Raw genomic sequence first — 13,389 nt, forward strand, 5'->3', positions numbered from 1 at the left:
CTCTTAGGATTTTTTGATGCGAAAAAGAATATTACGAAAAATGATAATTTCGTCAATATTCGATCTAAAGAATAAACCTCGACTGAACAAGTTTTCTTGAGATTTCTTGGGATTATGGTTTTCAATGAAGTTGAAGAATGGTTAGTACTTTTTAAACAATCGACAATGAAAGAAAACAACGAAATTTTCATTCAATTTAGCAACGGGGATCAATTCAACAAGGAAAAATGATAAAGTGGTAATACAACAACCAGCATAAAATGATAATCATTTCAGAAGAGTATCCTAACACAAGAGATCACATTTCAATATTAACACATCCGAATAAGTATTCAATGAACATCAAATCATCATGGAAACAGTACTTGTCATCCGTGTTCTCTAATTTTAAGCTCTCGTTGAACCAATATGCGTCGAAGTGAATAATGCTCGAGGAAATACAAATCAAAAACTTGTAGAAGTCGATGAGCTTGTTGCTTATCGGCATATCCGTTTTTTCGAGATGTTTCACACGACTGATCAGGAATTTCATTGTGTCCCCAGCGACCCAAGTGTCGTTGAGGCCATGTTGACGCTCCTCAAAGTAAGCATCCGTGACGAACTTCTCTCGCCGTCCCATTTCATGTCGCTCTGAAATTTTTTTTTCATAAATAATTATACAATCGTTTCTAGACTCTTACCTTCTGCAGACACACTGGGCTGGTATCTCACATAGCTTTGGAAGTTGATGTGGTAAGCCAATCGCCGAAGATGGGTATCGTGAAGCTTGTATGGAAGAGTTTTCAAGTCTGGTACTGACACTGCCGTCCCTGGTAGCTCTGGCTTCCAGGATCGAAAAGAGAGAACCATGTCGAAGTAGCCTTCCTCCAAATCACTGATAACATGCACAGGTGCAGGTTTCGGCGAATCGTAAAGGTAAAGCAAGTCCGCATCAAATGCCGGCAATGGGCTTGATTTGATGATTCGCAGAAAATGATACATCTTGATGCCACGTGGATTTTTCTTGGCTGCATAGACTTTGGCTCGCAACTCCGCGTATTTGTCTGTTTCCAGGTATTTTCGATCAGTGTCCAAGGCATAATCTAATCGCTTTCTGTAGAATTCGATGATATTGCTTTGAAACGAATGTACCGCTGGTCGTTCTGCAATTTTGGTTTATATTGATTTCACAGCTGTTTTCAACGAGTTTACCTTTTTTGAATGCCCAGGCGATAATTCTGAAGCTGTGAATATAACGCCCGTATTCATTGATAATCTTTTTCATCTCGTCATAATCTTTCTTTTCTAGCTCAAACCAGTCCTCCTCGACTTTCTCCCCGATATCCAGTTCTTGTTGCTGCACTTTGCTCGTGCTCTGTTGATCTTGACTCTTGCTCGCCTTTTGCCTGAAATTACAAACAGTTACGCAGTTTCTAGAAAAAATCAAAACTACTTTTTCTGCTTCTTCTTCGACTCTCGTGGTTTTGCAGCTTGTGACGACGCAAATGCTTTCTGATGGCCTGGATTGCTTGGCTTTCTCTGTACAGTTGTCTTGAGAGCGACATGAGGGAGTTCTTCGGCTGGAGCCAGCACATCGTACTGAACAACTTTCTCTTCGGCTTCTGACTCAGCAATTTCGTCTTCTCTGAAATTTTGGGGAGTTAAAAAAATGGTAAGAAATATATGAACTCACGAATCCTGATCCTCTTCTTGACTCTCTTGGATCCATTTTTTATAGATTTGGTTGCGATTCACCCATTTGGAGTAATCAACCACCTTGGTTACTGGAGCTGGTGTTACCTCTGATTCCTTGTCGTGGATATCAGAGCGCTTTTCAGGAGAAATGGATTGTTGCTCCGTTGGCATCTTCGTTTCAGAACTGGAAAGTTTCGAGTTGACGTCAGTCTCACTTGGCAATGGCTGGCTCTCATTTTCAGGAGGAGCTGAATCTCCCTTCGCTGGCATCTTATTTTCAGAAAGTTTGGAGTTGGCGACATATCCATTTGGCAATGACTGGTATTCATTTTGATGGATCAACTCCTCGACTTCGGGTTCGGCGACAACATTGACATTTCCATCGTCCAGAGCTACGCGATCCAAAGCTTTGGCAACTGTTGGAACGTCAGCAACTTCAGGGATTGAAATGGACTCAACAGACGGACAGTCATTGTTCTGGATGATGTTTTCTTTATCCTCGTCATCCTCTGCGTCTCCCATCTCCTCCACATCCTCATCTCTCGACTTCTGGGTAGTTTTGGCTTGAATTCGACGAGAAGACTTTCTCATGACGTTTCTCGCGCCGAACTTGTATTTTGCAGAAACAACAATCACTCGACGGGACTTCCTGCAAAAAAAATTCGATTAATGTGCGTTCGAGTTGTAATTCAGTTCATGCGTTGGCAAATAAGTCGGAGGTTACAGAAAATCAGGGGTACGACGGGGTACAAAGCGATTTAGGGATACAAAACCATCGATTCGGAGGGCCAAAACTCAAATTTTCTCGAAAATTGTGCACAACATTGAGGATTTCGTACCTATGAATCGCTTTGTACTTTAACCACCCTTAACATATTTGTACTCCTTGAATTATTTGCCTCGAGTGTCTGTTTTAGCCAAAATTCGTAACAACTAAGAGTCAAACGTTTGGAAGCTGGGCTGCTTGAGTTATTGAAGACATCTAACAGAATTCCTGCCTTAAAGAAGACTCAGACCAAATATTTTTAGTGCATTAAAATATTCGAAAAAGTTTTTTTTTCTAAATATTATTGTGAAACAAAAAATCCGAAACCCCCAAATAATGCCGTTGACAGCAAAAAAAATGTTCACAAAAAAGTTGTGAGGAGGGACAAGCATTTGAATACCCGCGCAGTAAGAAACCTAGGCCACGAGCAAGACAGTTTTTTTTCAAGTGACCAATACTAATTTTTTTACGTTTTATACCTGCAGAAGATGAAAGTAGAAAAATTTGCCCGCTGTTGTAGCCCAGATTTCTTACATTCAAATCCTCGTACCTAATCGCAAAGTTTTTTTTAAATTTGTTATTTTTAGGGGCATTTATTGGGGATTTCAGATTTTTTTTGTGATTTTTTTCAGTATAATATTGGGAGAATAGATAGCTTTTGGAATATTTTTAGGCAATAAAAATTTTGGTCGGAGCCCCTTTTAGGTCAGCCATTTTTAAAGACAGTTTAGAACGGAAACTCTCTGAAGTAGAAGAAATCCGTTTTTTTTTCTCTGCTATGTTCTCTATAATTTGATAACAAAACTCACTTAGAAGCGGTTCCTGCGGCTTTTGGTGCATCTGCTTGAGAATCCACAGGCTCTTCTGCCTCAACATCAGAGCCCAAACCAGCATCGATCTGCTCGGTTTCGACTTTTGAATCGTCTCCAGTTGGCAAATTTTGCGTATTATCCTTTTTCCAGTTCAATCGCTCCAACGCTTCATTCATTTTTGTTTTAAACTGATGTTCGATGGGAACGTGGTATGAAGATCCTGTCGATTGAACGGCTTGAGATGAGTTGTTGGCATACGACCCTCCATAATATCCACCACCATTTGACTGGTAAACGGGTTCGCGTTGGGCTGGGAATGTGTTGTTAACTGGTGGACCCTGGTGGATCGGAACATGGTTCGAGAATCCAGCCGCTGGTACGGTTTGAGAAGAGAAATTGTTGGCATAAAGAGCTCCATTATATCCGCCATCTGACTGATAGATGGGTTGGTATTGAGCTGTGAATGTGTTGTTAACTGGTGGTCCCTGTTGTTCAATTGGGCCTTGGTTCGAGAATCCTGTCGCTGGTACGGTTTGGGACGAGAAATTGTTGACATGGGGCGCTCCATTATATCCACCATCTGACTGATAGATGGGTTGGTATTCGTGATAGTACGGCTGATTGGTCCCTCCGACATTCACCGGCTCCGAATGTGATGAGGATCTTCCGGAAGAGTGTGAGTGTGCTAGTGGGACGCTGGAATACTGTGGAGTGTTGACTTGAAGAGGAACCATCGGCCCTGGAGCTGGATAGAAGTTGGGTTGTTGTGCATTCTCATTGGGCGCATATCCTCCAAACTCCGGAGGGTAGTATTGTGCCGGGTTTTGAGCTGGTTGAAATTTTCCCGTTTGAGGCAGCTGATATGGAACTGAAAATTGACTGTATTAGATGTACGGACAGACAGACACAGAGGCAAACTGGGAAATTTCTATTGTGAAAATAAAGTAAGTATTGTGAAAATAAAGTAAGTAAGCTAAAGTACGTATTGCCCAGTGTCTAGGTCACTGATAGCCAAAGGACCAGTATTTCAGTTTTCAAATACTTTTTATTTCTCTCATTTTTTCAGTTATTTACTTTTTTTTGTTAGGAATCTGCGTGCGAAGGCGCGCAAAGGCGCGAGATACAGTATACTTCGGTTGTTTTCAAAAAAAACTTATTTCTTGATAACTTTTTGAGAAATATTTGATAAAAAATCACCTGGCTGCGGTGCAACGATTATTGGGACGATTGGTCGCCCATAGCAATCCACCGGGTACAATTGCTGTTGCATCGGTCTGAAACAAAAAATAATTATGAAGGAAAAGAAAACGGAAATCGAATATAAATGAGAATAGGGCAGAGATGGGCACAACGAGACAATGAGTGAGCAATGTATCTCTATTCCATTCTGTCCTCGTTAGTAGAGCAGATGGCATGAGACATGAGAGTAATAAGGGCGAGAGATGTCTGTCTTCTGCGGTGATGAAGAGAGGGAGTAGAGAAGGCGGGAAATTATGGGATTCAAAAAGGGGACTGTCGTCTAGCTGGGGGGAAAACATGTGTAGGTGAGATGAGACGCAGAGAAAAAAGAACGAGGGACTGTGAGGGACAAGGAGAAAATTTGCGACTTTTGAATATTCTAGAAAAATGACGGCCTTGAGATTGGATGAAGCTAATGTGCATATTACTCAACGTCGTTTTACTACAAATTGTGGGGATATCTGTTTTCTTTATTCGAGATACCTCGAACGCGCGCGCGCGCAAATTGGCAAGGGAAAGACGGTTCAAAAGAACAGGCGATAAGGCAATTAGGAGGAGAGTGACCGAGATGTGGTGAGCAATGCGTGCGACGGGGTACGTGTGTGTGGCGAAAACACTAGAATATCGATTGAGAAATAGTCCTCGCACACAACGAAGGGAGAGAAGGGCCAAGACAGGTGTGCCTCTGGGAAATCTGGATTAGCGACGTAAGAAAATAAGAGACCCAAGGGTCATTTATGAATGAATAGTGGAACAATTGGTTAATACACCGTTTCATAAAGTGACATTGAAAAATAGGAGGAAAATAAATAACATCATCAACATTTAATCAAGCGGATTTCAATGCAGTCACTCTCTCAAAACGAGTTCAATGTAGTCGCCAAGAATATCGAGAAGCCTTGCTGCTAGTCCGTGCATGCCATTCGAGGCACATTTGAACACCACAACGAAGTGGTCCACGTGTTGAAGGTACTCATAGAAATTCTGGTAGACGGCTAGTGTCAACGTATTTCGTTGATTTCATCGAGATTCGTCATCCAAACATAAATTGGATGATGAATCTCGATGTCAAATCACAATATTTTGGTTTAAAAAACGTATATACCAGCCGGCGAGAGCCACAATTGATGTATCTTTTTATTGTTTCATTTTAACTTTATCCTTTTATCTTTTTCTTGGCTAGCAAATAAGTGGTTTAATTACCCAAATTTGAGATCTACACAAGGTGAGAGATTATTTGAAATCTTTCAACTTGACATGGCGACCACTCGACCTACCACCGCCGTCAGCTCCAGCAGCAGTGGCAAGTTGCGGAGCCAAATTGGACGAACCAAAAGGAGAATTTCGGAGCACTTGTTGGAAAAAGTACCCGGAACGGATTCAATCAATGGCTACAATGCTGAAGATACATACGACTTCCTATTGGATCTCGGAGACACTATGGGCAACCTTTTAACACAATCCAGGAAACTTCAACAATTGGATCAAAAATGGACAAACCTCATCAACCAGAACCCGTCGGAGAAAGAAATTCAGAAGCAGTATATTGACACATACGATGCAAGCCGCAGACGACTTCATCGGAGATGCCACATCAACTCAAACACCAATCACTTAACCACCAACTAATTGCGGGCAAATGGAAATGCCCAACTCAACTTCAACCAACTTCAACCAAACCAATCAATCCACCAACGACGAATCCGACTTCATCATCAACGTGGGATCAAACGCTGATCCAATTGTACCAATTCCATTATTAGGACGTAACATTGTGATTAGTCATCAATCTCGTCTTTCTGTCCCTCAAATGAAAATCCCCACCTTCTCAGGTGACATCTCCAAATTTCTCGAGTTTCGAGACTCTTATTATTTAAAAAATGATTCCACTGAAAATAATCAAAACTAACACAAAAACTTCAGTTTTTCTGCCTGTAAGAATGATAATAAAGCATATCAACTGTTAAATTCTTGATTCTCTGTGCACTCTTCTTGTCGGTCGTCCTTCGAATCCATAGTTAGATCTGCATATCATTTTCTTATCGGTTTCTTTAATACCATTTTGGTTTCTTTAATACCATTTTGGTTTCTTTAATACCATTTTGGTTTCTTTAATATCATTTTGGTTAGTTGAGTATCTGGATGATCTCGGATCTGAGTCTTTGTTGATCGGAAAACAACGTAAATGCTCTATTAAAAGGCTATCTCATACTTGCACTTTGAGCTTAATTTACTCAAGTTCTCTGAGAGATATTGAAATTGTGTCAACTGATAAAAATTTGGTGACATTACGACAAATATTTCATCAGCTGACAGATTTTTGGTAAATTTTATAGAAATTGAGATAATTGAGCTCAAAGCGCAAGATTGGGGGTGGCTTTCTATTAGATTGTTTACGGTAATTTGAATATTCTTCAAATCAGAACACACGGCATAACTTTGATAGTGTCTTGTTTTGTGTATGATTTATTGCCATATTCAATTTATCAAATTTATATTTTTTGAATAGCTGATTTCCGCAAAGAACCAAGAAACGTGCTCCGCTCGTGTATAAATACTCAACGAAGAAGTTACCTCGCTAGACATTGAGAACTCGTATTTGTACACGTTTTGTGCTCTTTTTTTTAAACAAAAAGACTGAAACGTTTTTAATATTTTTTGAATTCGGATACCCGTAAAGTGATTTTTCAAAACTTTGCGTTTGTTCCAAACTTTCAAAACTAGAAATTATCATTTTTCTAAATTAAGAAAAAACTACAAAAACAGTTTCGACCACGGCAGGATTCGAACGTACAATCTTCTGCTCCGTAGGCAGACGCGTTATCCATTGCGCCACGCGGCCAGACACAATTCTACGTAGTGTGGGTGCTAGACAATTCAAAAAGAGGTGCTTTGTTCTCCCTCATCTCTCCTCTTCCTATTCCTAGTTGGAAAATAAGGCCATCTGAAAATAAGGCCATCCATCTGAATTCTGGCAGAGAGTGATGTAGGTATTACGGAAAATTAAGAGACCGTGCAGAGTACTTTGATAGTGTGTTGTGCAACAGGAGAAGATGACTATGGATGTTTGGACTAACTAAGAGTGACCAATTCTTATGAAGTAGATAGAACAAAAATGATAATATATGATACGATACCACAAAGATTTTCAGATATCCTGCATTGAATAGAGACACATGAAAAGATGAGATTCATAATTTTACTTTAATAAAAATAAATCTTAAGCGGAAAAATGTTTGAGAAAATTGTTTCTGATTTGAGATTTTTACCTCAGGATTTCAATTCACTGGCTTTCATACCAAAGAAAGCACGGTTAGCCTCTTGTCGTCAATATTACTGAGAAACTTTAGAAGTTTTGAATTTTTCGCCCGAGTCCGATGAATATTCAAGAGGCACCCAAAATAAAATACCAAATATGTTTTCTAGCCGTCCGAAAATTTATTGTTGTAAAATTGCAATTCAACTGCATAATTTTTCAAACTGTCGAACGTCTAGACCTGAAAAAAAACAGGAATTTCAAATCTACATCTTTCTGACTATTGAATTCTGTTGTTTTCCCTGCAGCCATTTTTCTATAATCTCTCATTAGTACTCATTTTTCCCAATTATATTTTTCTTTGGCCAAACGGATTCCCTACTATCTCCCAAATGTCTCTCTATGTGTAGGCCTTCTGCTGAGACGATTGAATTGATTGTCACCTGCCCAGCCTTTTTTTATCGCCCACCAAGAGATGGGTCTCTGTTACTTGTGTTAGCAACAAGTAACAGAGAAACGCATTCAAAAATGGAATATTTCTAGGAAAAATATAACAAATTTCGATCCTGGCGTCTCAAAAACAAAGTTAAAACATCAGGAAAATCTAGCGAAAATGATTTTTCTGGAAACTGTTGGTAAACTTGAAACTTGAAAAATCTTACTTTCTGGAAACGATTATTTGAAAACTCCTTTTTTTCGAATTTTCATTCAGATTTTCTCCTCTATTTCTGCAAAAGCGCTCTAATGCAAATGTGTGTGATGTAATGACGCTGTATCTTTGTATACATGACCCTCACACTCGACCTTATGGTAGTCTAGATTTTAGCACGCCTGTCTTAAGGACTGCAGAGGTTGTGTGCACAAAAAGATGAAAACTTAATTACATTATTGGGATCTCAGTTTCTGAGAAATTGAAAATAAAATGAAATTTGCTGGGGACAAAAACTGTTGAACAATAAAACATGCATTAGAATCAGTTTAATTATTTCAATGTTCACCATACTGATGATTTTCGAAAAATTACGGTCCTGGAAAAAAATTGAGATATTTGGAGCAATAATTTTTTGAAATTCGATTGAAGATTTTCTTTTTTCCGAATTCATCAAATTGTGTGAATTTTTCAAAAGCCAAATTACAGATCTTTTGGCAGTTCACAGCAATTATCACCATTTCTGCTTTAATTACTACCTTGTACTAATCTTTGGTAATTTTCCATCCATCACACATTTTGAACACCTCAATATATCTGTCATACATCTCGCGTGGGCATAAGAAAACTGGTCGTCGAATCAGTTTTCAAAGACACTTTTCAGAAGATATAACGTCTGATTCTGCTCCACAACATGTCGATTACGGTATCTCTATATCCTCTGTGTCTGGATGTTCTTTCGCTGTCTCCAGGCTTTTTTTATTAATGGACCAACAGCAATCGGGGGGTCTTGCGACATCTTCTCTTCAAACAAAAGATACGTAAGAATGTATGTTAGGTTGGGTAGATAGCCAGGAAAAAAAAACCGAGGTAAATTACTATTACCTGTTATGGTGTGGAAGATTTCCAGACAGATAAGAGATTGTATGAATCCTGTTCCTATTGGGAACGAAAAACAGAAAATAAAAATCCAGTTGAAATTTGAAGATTTGGTAAAATATAAAATTGCATTAAAACAGTATTTGGAATTCAAGATCGATAAGAACGATTTTTTCCTTTGTGGAATATAACGAAATTATATGCTTACCAGTACTCTAATAATACAACTTTTATTTATTGCAAAAATTTCCAATTATTAAAAATTTTGAACATTATGTTTCTTTTTTTTTCTTTTTTTCAAACTATTTGCAATAGATTTTCAAATTTCATTCAATTATCCCAAAAATTTTCAATTTCACCAAAACGTTATTTGGAATTTTCAGAACATGTCGACTCGGACCTGCAACACTGTGAACTTGAATTTCTACAAATTTTCGTTTCACATGTCATTTTCCCATGGTTCTCCTAAATTTTTCGTATCACAACATATGCCTGATTCATTTTTCCATAAAACAATCCCAGATGACGGTCCGAGTATGCTACTCTGTAAATCCAAGTGCTGTAGATATTGGTCCTTTTCGAATCTAGGACAATTGACCCTCGCAATCGCCTCTCCGGCCCAGCATATGCCTCCTTCTTCTTCGCCCTCTCCTTCCCGACGGGTTTACTTGATTTACTTGTTCTCCATCGTGGCCACGTCACCCAATCTCGCCTTTCTCTGCTCACACAGACACATAGTGTGTGTTTACGTTTGGTCGTTCAGATCGATCGGGCCTTCAGGCGAGAAAAATAGTCCCTGGGCAGAAAAAAGCTTAGGCTGGAATTAAAACAAGTTGAGAAGGGGAGGAGGAACATGAAACAGTTTTTACAAAAAAAAAGAATACGGGGGGAGAAAACTGTGTTTTTCTGTTGTAAAGCAATACAAAATGTTGTCCGCAAATGTGAGTCACAGCTCAAAATTGAATAGGAATGGACGAAGCCAAACGGAAAGTTGTCAATTTTCGTCTTCTTTCAGATCGACTGTATTCTTTTTGCTCAAACGCTTCCTTTGATTTCTCACTGAATTGCGTTGTGAAGGACTTTTTGAACACATTTTTATCTGAATTTCTCTGTATTTTACTAGTTGTTTGACGTTATATGTAAAATAAATAGTTTTTCACCAATATCATATTCAGTGAGACAGTTTCCAGTTTTTTAAGTCAAATTTCAATACATTTCTCCGTAGCATTTAAGATATTTCAATTTTCTCATGTAACCCTTCTTCCTCCAACATCTATGACAATATTTCCAGTTTTGGATTTAGCCCCGGCGCACTCCGCCTACCCTTCCGATCGATCTATTTGAAAAATTCGAAATTCCCGCCACTGCTATTATCTATACCACCCTCTCAAGTGCGCACCCATCTCGACCACACACCGCTCTCGGACCATTAAGCCACGCCCCCTCTGCAAGGCACAGTACTCACCTCCGACCGTATCTCAATCATTCTGCCCACAACCTCCGTCCCGGGTAGGTTGTCTCCTTCGCGTATCCGTCGGGCGGTGTGTCTCCCCCACTATTACTGTATTGAGCCCCCAATCTTCTGGTGGATGTCTCCAAGAGAGCCGTACATGTCAATCAAAGTGAAGATCAACTTGTGAAGTTAGTTTGTATTTTAAGGGTATATTGAAGCTAAGATTCAGTTAGAAAACAAATTTTGTACATTTGAAAGATTTCGAAAATAAACATTTTTTGTTAGAAGTAACTAGTAGAATAAATAGGCTAATTTACTGATAACGCTCATCACTTGCACGCACACAAAAGATTGGGAGAGTGTTAAGACCGGGTTTCTCATCCGAGATCGTCTCGATCGTCAGAGGGGCCCGTCTGTACGCTCTGCCAACTGTCCCTTTTTACCGAACCATCCCACCCCAACGTTCCTCTTTTCGTCTATCCACATTCCTCTTCGAACGCTCGGAAAAATTTCAACCCATCTGCCACGTAGCAGAGTGGAGTCGGTAAGAACTCAATTAGGGGATATGGCAAAGTCATTTCAGATAATATGTAGTACGGTAAAAATGAAAACTTTTCGAAGATTTTCTAAAAATTTTGAAACTTAGATTTTCTAAATATGCCAGATCTCCTTATTGATATGGGGCAAAATCAAGTGTGCACTAGTTTTTGTGATTATAGTTCCTAGTTTAGACTGGTAGTTAGAAGGACTGTGGTAAAATGGACACCGGTAGTCAACTCAACGGCAGTCAACTGCTATGCACTGCTTTCCACTTACAAGGGAACTGCGACACATTATAAACTCAAATTTCGAGGAAATTCTCAGGATACGTTAAGAATGGCCTATCTGAATACCTTTCAAAGTGTTAGAATCCGCTCACTAGTCGAAGCCGAGTTATATCAGTTTTAATACCAAATCTCATTTTTTTTCACGATCTAGGTCGTTTCAGAACATAATGTTGCGTTATGCTAAGAATTTAATGAAATGTCATTTCTCAAAAAATTTTTTAGAAAATGTTTAAAATCTGAAACTTCATCTGAGTCGCGGTATAACACAGCAATTTTTGAATTCTTAACCGTCCCGGGGTTGAGAAATACGTCTTTGATTAACAGCTGTTTTGAATTTAAAAGACAATTTTTCATACTGAGACTGATATAACTCGGCTGAAACGCGCGAGCGGATTATACAATTTTTAGAGATCAATCGGCTATCCCTGGCATATCCTGAATTTTTCATCAAAATCTAGGTTCACATGGTGTTTAGGTACTTTTTTAGCACAACCTAGCACTTGTCTCTGAAATATCCTGCATGTCTCACAACTGGAAAATCGCTATATCGCCAGGTCATCCAATACGAATGATTATTCAGCTGAAAGGATCAATAATCTAGTTGCATGCAAATTTTCAGAATTCACAGATGTTTCTAGATATTTTCAACACGAATGCGGACAGCTGGAGACTTGGACTCGTCTGCATTTAACAACATGATCTCACTCCACTTATTACCTCACAACTGTTTTTTTTCACATTCTGCACCATAGTCACATTTTTTCGCGTTTTTTAAGGCGGTGGTACAAATCGGAGTTTCAAACGCTATCGTTTGTGCATTTTTAGAGTAACTGCTTAGAATGAATGGTAGTTTTGAAGTGTATCCATGTCAGTTCTTTCCTGGCTCTGGGCTCTCCAGCAGGTTACGTAACTACATGTGATTGCTTTGGCTTCCGTTTATCCACTACAGTCTGTAATGAGGTAATGTCTGAGAAATGCATAGTTTAAGTTGCAAGGGACAAGAGAAACAGAGAAATAAGAGAGTGAGCGCTCACAGAGAGAAAATAGTTTGAAAAATTTGAAAGCGGAAAATCATTCTTGCTAAAATTTTTTTTGGAATAAAAGGAGGTCCGAAAACAAATCCTATTTTCATTTTCCGCCAATAGCAAAACTAGTGGAAAATTTTGATGCAAATTAGAGTGTGCTTTTGGACCTTTAGTATAGATGTGAGTTGCTAAGATCTCCTCGAAGATAATAATTAGGCGGACCATGAAGCGCATAACATTTCACCTTTTTGCCTAGTTTCACGTATTTCTCTACATTCTTCCCAAAATTCATTCTCAAAAAACCCTGAAAAAAAGTAAGGCCAACCGGATTAGCAAAAGAAAAGCGGAAAAAAGATATTACTCTGCTATGGGAACTACAAATTTTTCGGAATAAAGCAATCACTCTTTTCCTTTGTGAGAAGGCCAAAAAGATATACCTAAGTTATTTTTGTCAGCTTGCTTCCCTTTTTGCATTTCGGAAAATCATTAATTACGGAATATTTTTCACAGTTAACGTTTCGAATATTTCGTTTTGCAACAAAAACTATAACAATGAAAAAAGAACATTTATTTTCAATTTTTTATAGTCACATAATCAAATTTTGTCAGAAATATCGCCTAAAAATCAAAACTTTAATCACAAAAAATTGTCCTCGAGGACTTCACTATTTCACATTTCCTTTGTTGTTTTCTTCCACATTTGCCCGCGACGTTTAAAACGACCACCCATATCGCAAACGATGGCTCGGCGTCTCCTTGAAGCGTCACACTCTCTCGTTCCTTCTCTTTTTTCTCTCTTTCTCGCGCCC

At 38.9% G+C, this 13,389-nt stretch overlaps 3 protein-coding genes and 1 non-coding gene across 4 annotated transcripts; 2 read left to right on the forward strand and 2 right to left on the reverse strand.

The window, feature by feature from the left end:
• Positions 1–298: 298 nt before the first annotated feature.
• CBG27839 lies at positions 299–4,522 on the reverse strand (the record flags this gene model as incomplete). Its single annotated transcript, XM_045240039.1, has 7 exons — positions 299–630; positions 681–1,142; positions 1,192–1,385; positions 1,433–1,624; positions 1,673–2,323; positions 3,250–4,120; positions 4,450–4,522. The coding sequence occupies 7 exons, from the start codon at positions 4,520–4,522 to the stop codon at positions 299–301; spliced, it is 2,775 nt and encodes a 924-aa protein (XP_045099910.1).
• Positions 4,523–5,748: 1,226 nt separating this feature from the next.
• Positions 5,749–6,120, forward strand: CBG16877 (the record flags this gene model as incomplete). Its single annotated transcript, XM_002645119.1, has 1 exon — positions 5,749–6,120. One exon carries the CDS (start codon positions 5,749–5,751, stop codon positions 6,118–6,120), a length of 372 nt encoding a protein of 123 aa, XP_002645165.1.
• Positions 6,121–7,260: 1,140 nt separating this feature from the next.
• Positions 7,261–7,333, reverse strand: CBG28630. The gene has a single exon. It is a non-coding gene (tRNA).
• A 4,418-nt stretch (positions 7,334–11,751) lies between these two features.
• CBG27840 lies at positions 11,752–11,925 on the forward strand (the record flags this gene model as incomplete). The annotated part of the gene is made up of 1 exon (XM_045240041.1): positions 11,752–11,925. One exon carries the CDS (start codon positions 11,752–11,754, stop codon positions 11,923–11,925), a length of 174 nt encoding a protein of 57 aa, XP_045099911.1.
• Positions 11,926–13,389: the final 1,464 nt, after the last annotated feature.

Source organism: Caenorhabditis briggsae (genome assembly GCF_000004555.2).
Source record: "Caenorhabditis briggsae complete genome, chrX, whole genome shotgun sequence".
NCBI lineage: Eukaryota > Metazoa > Nematoda > Chromadorea > Rhabditida > Rhabditidae > Caenorhabditis > Caenorhabditis briggsae.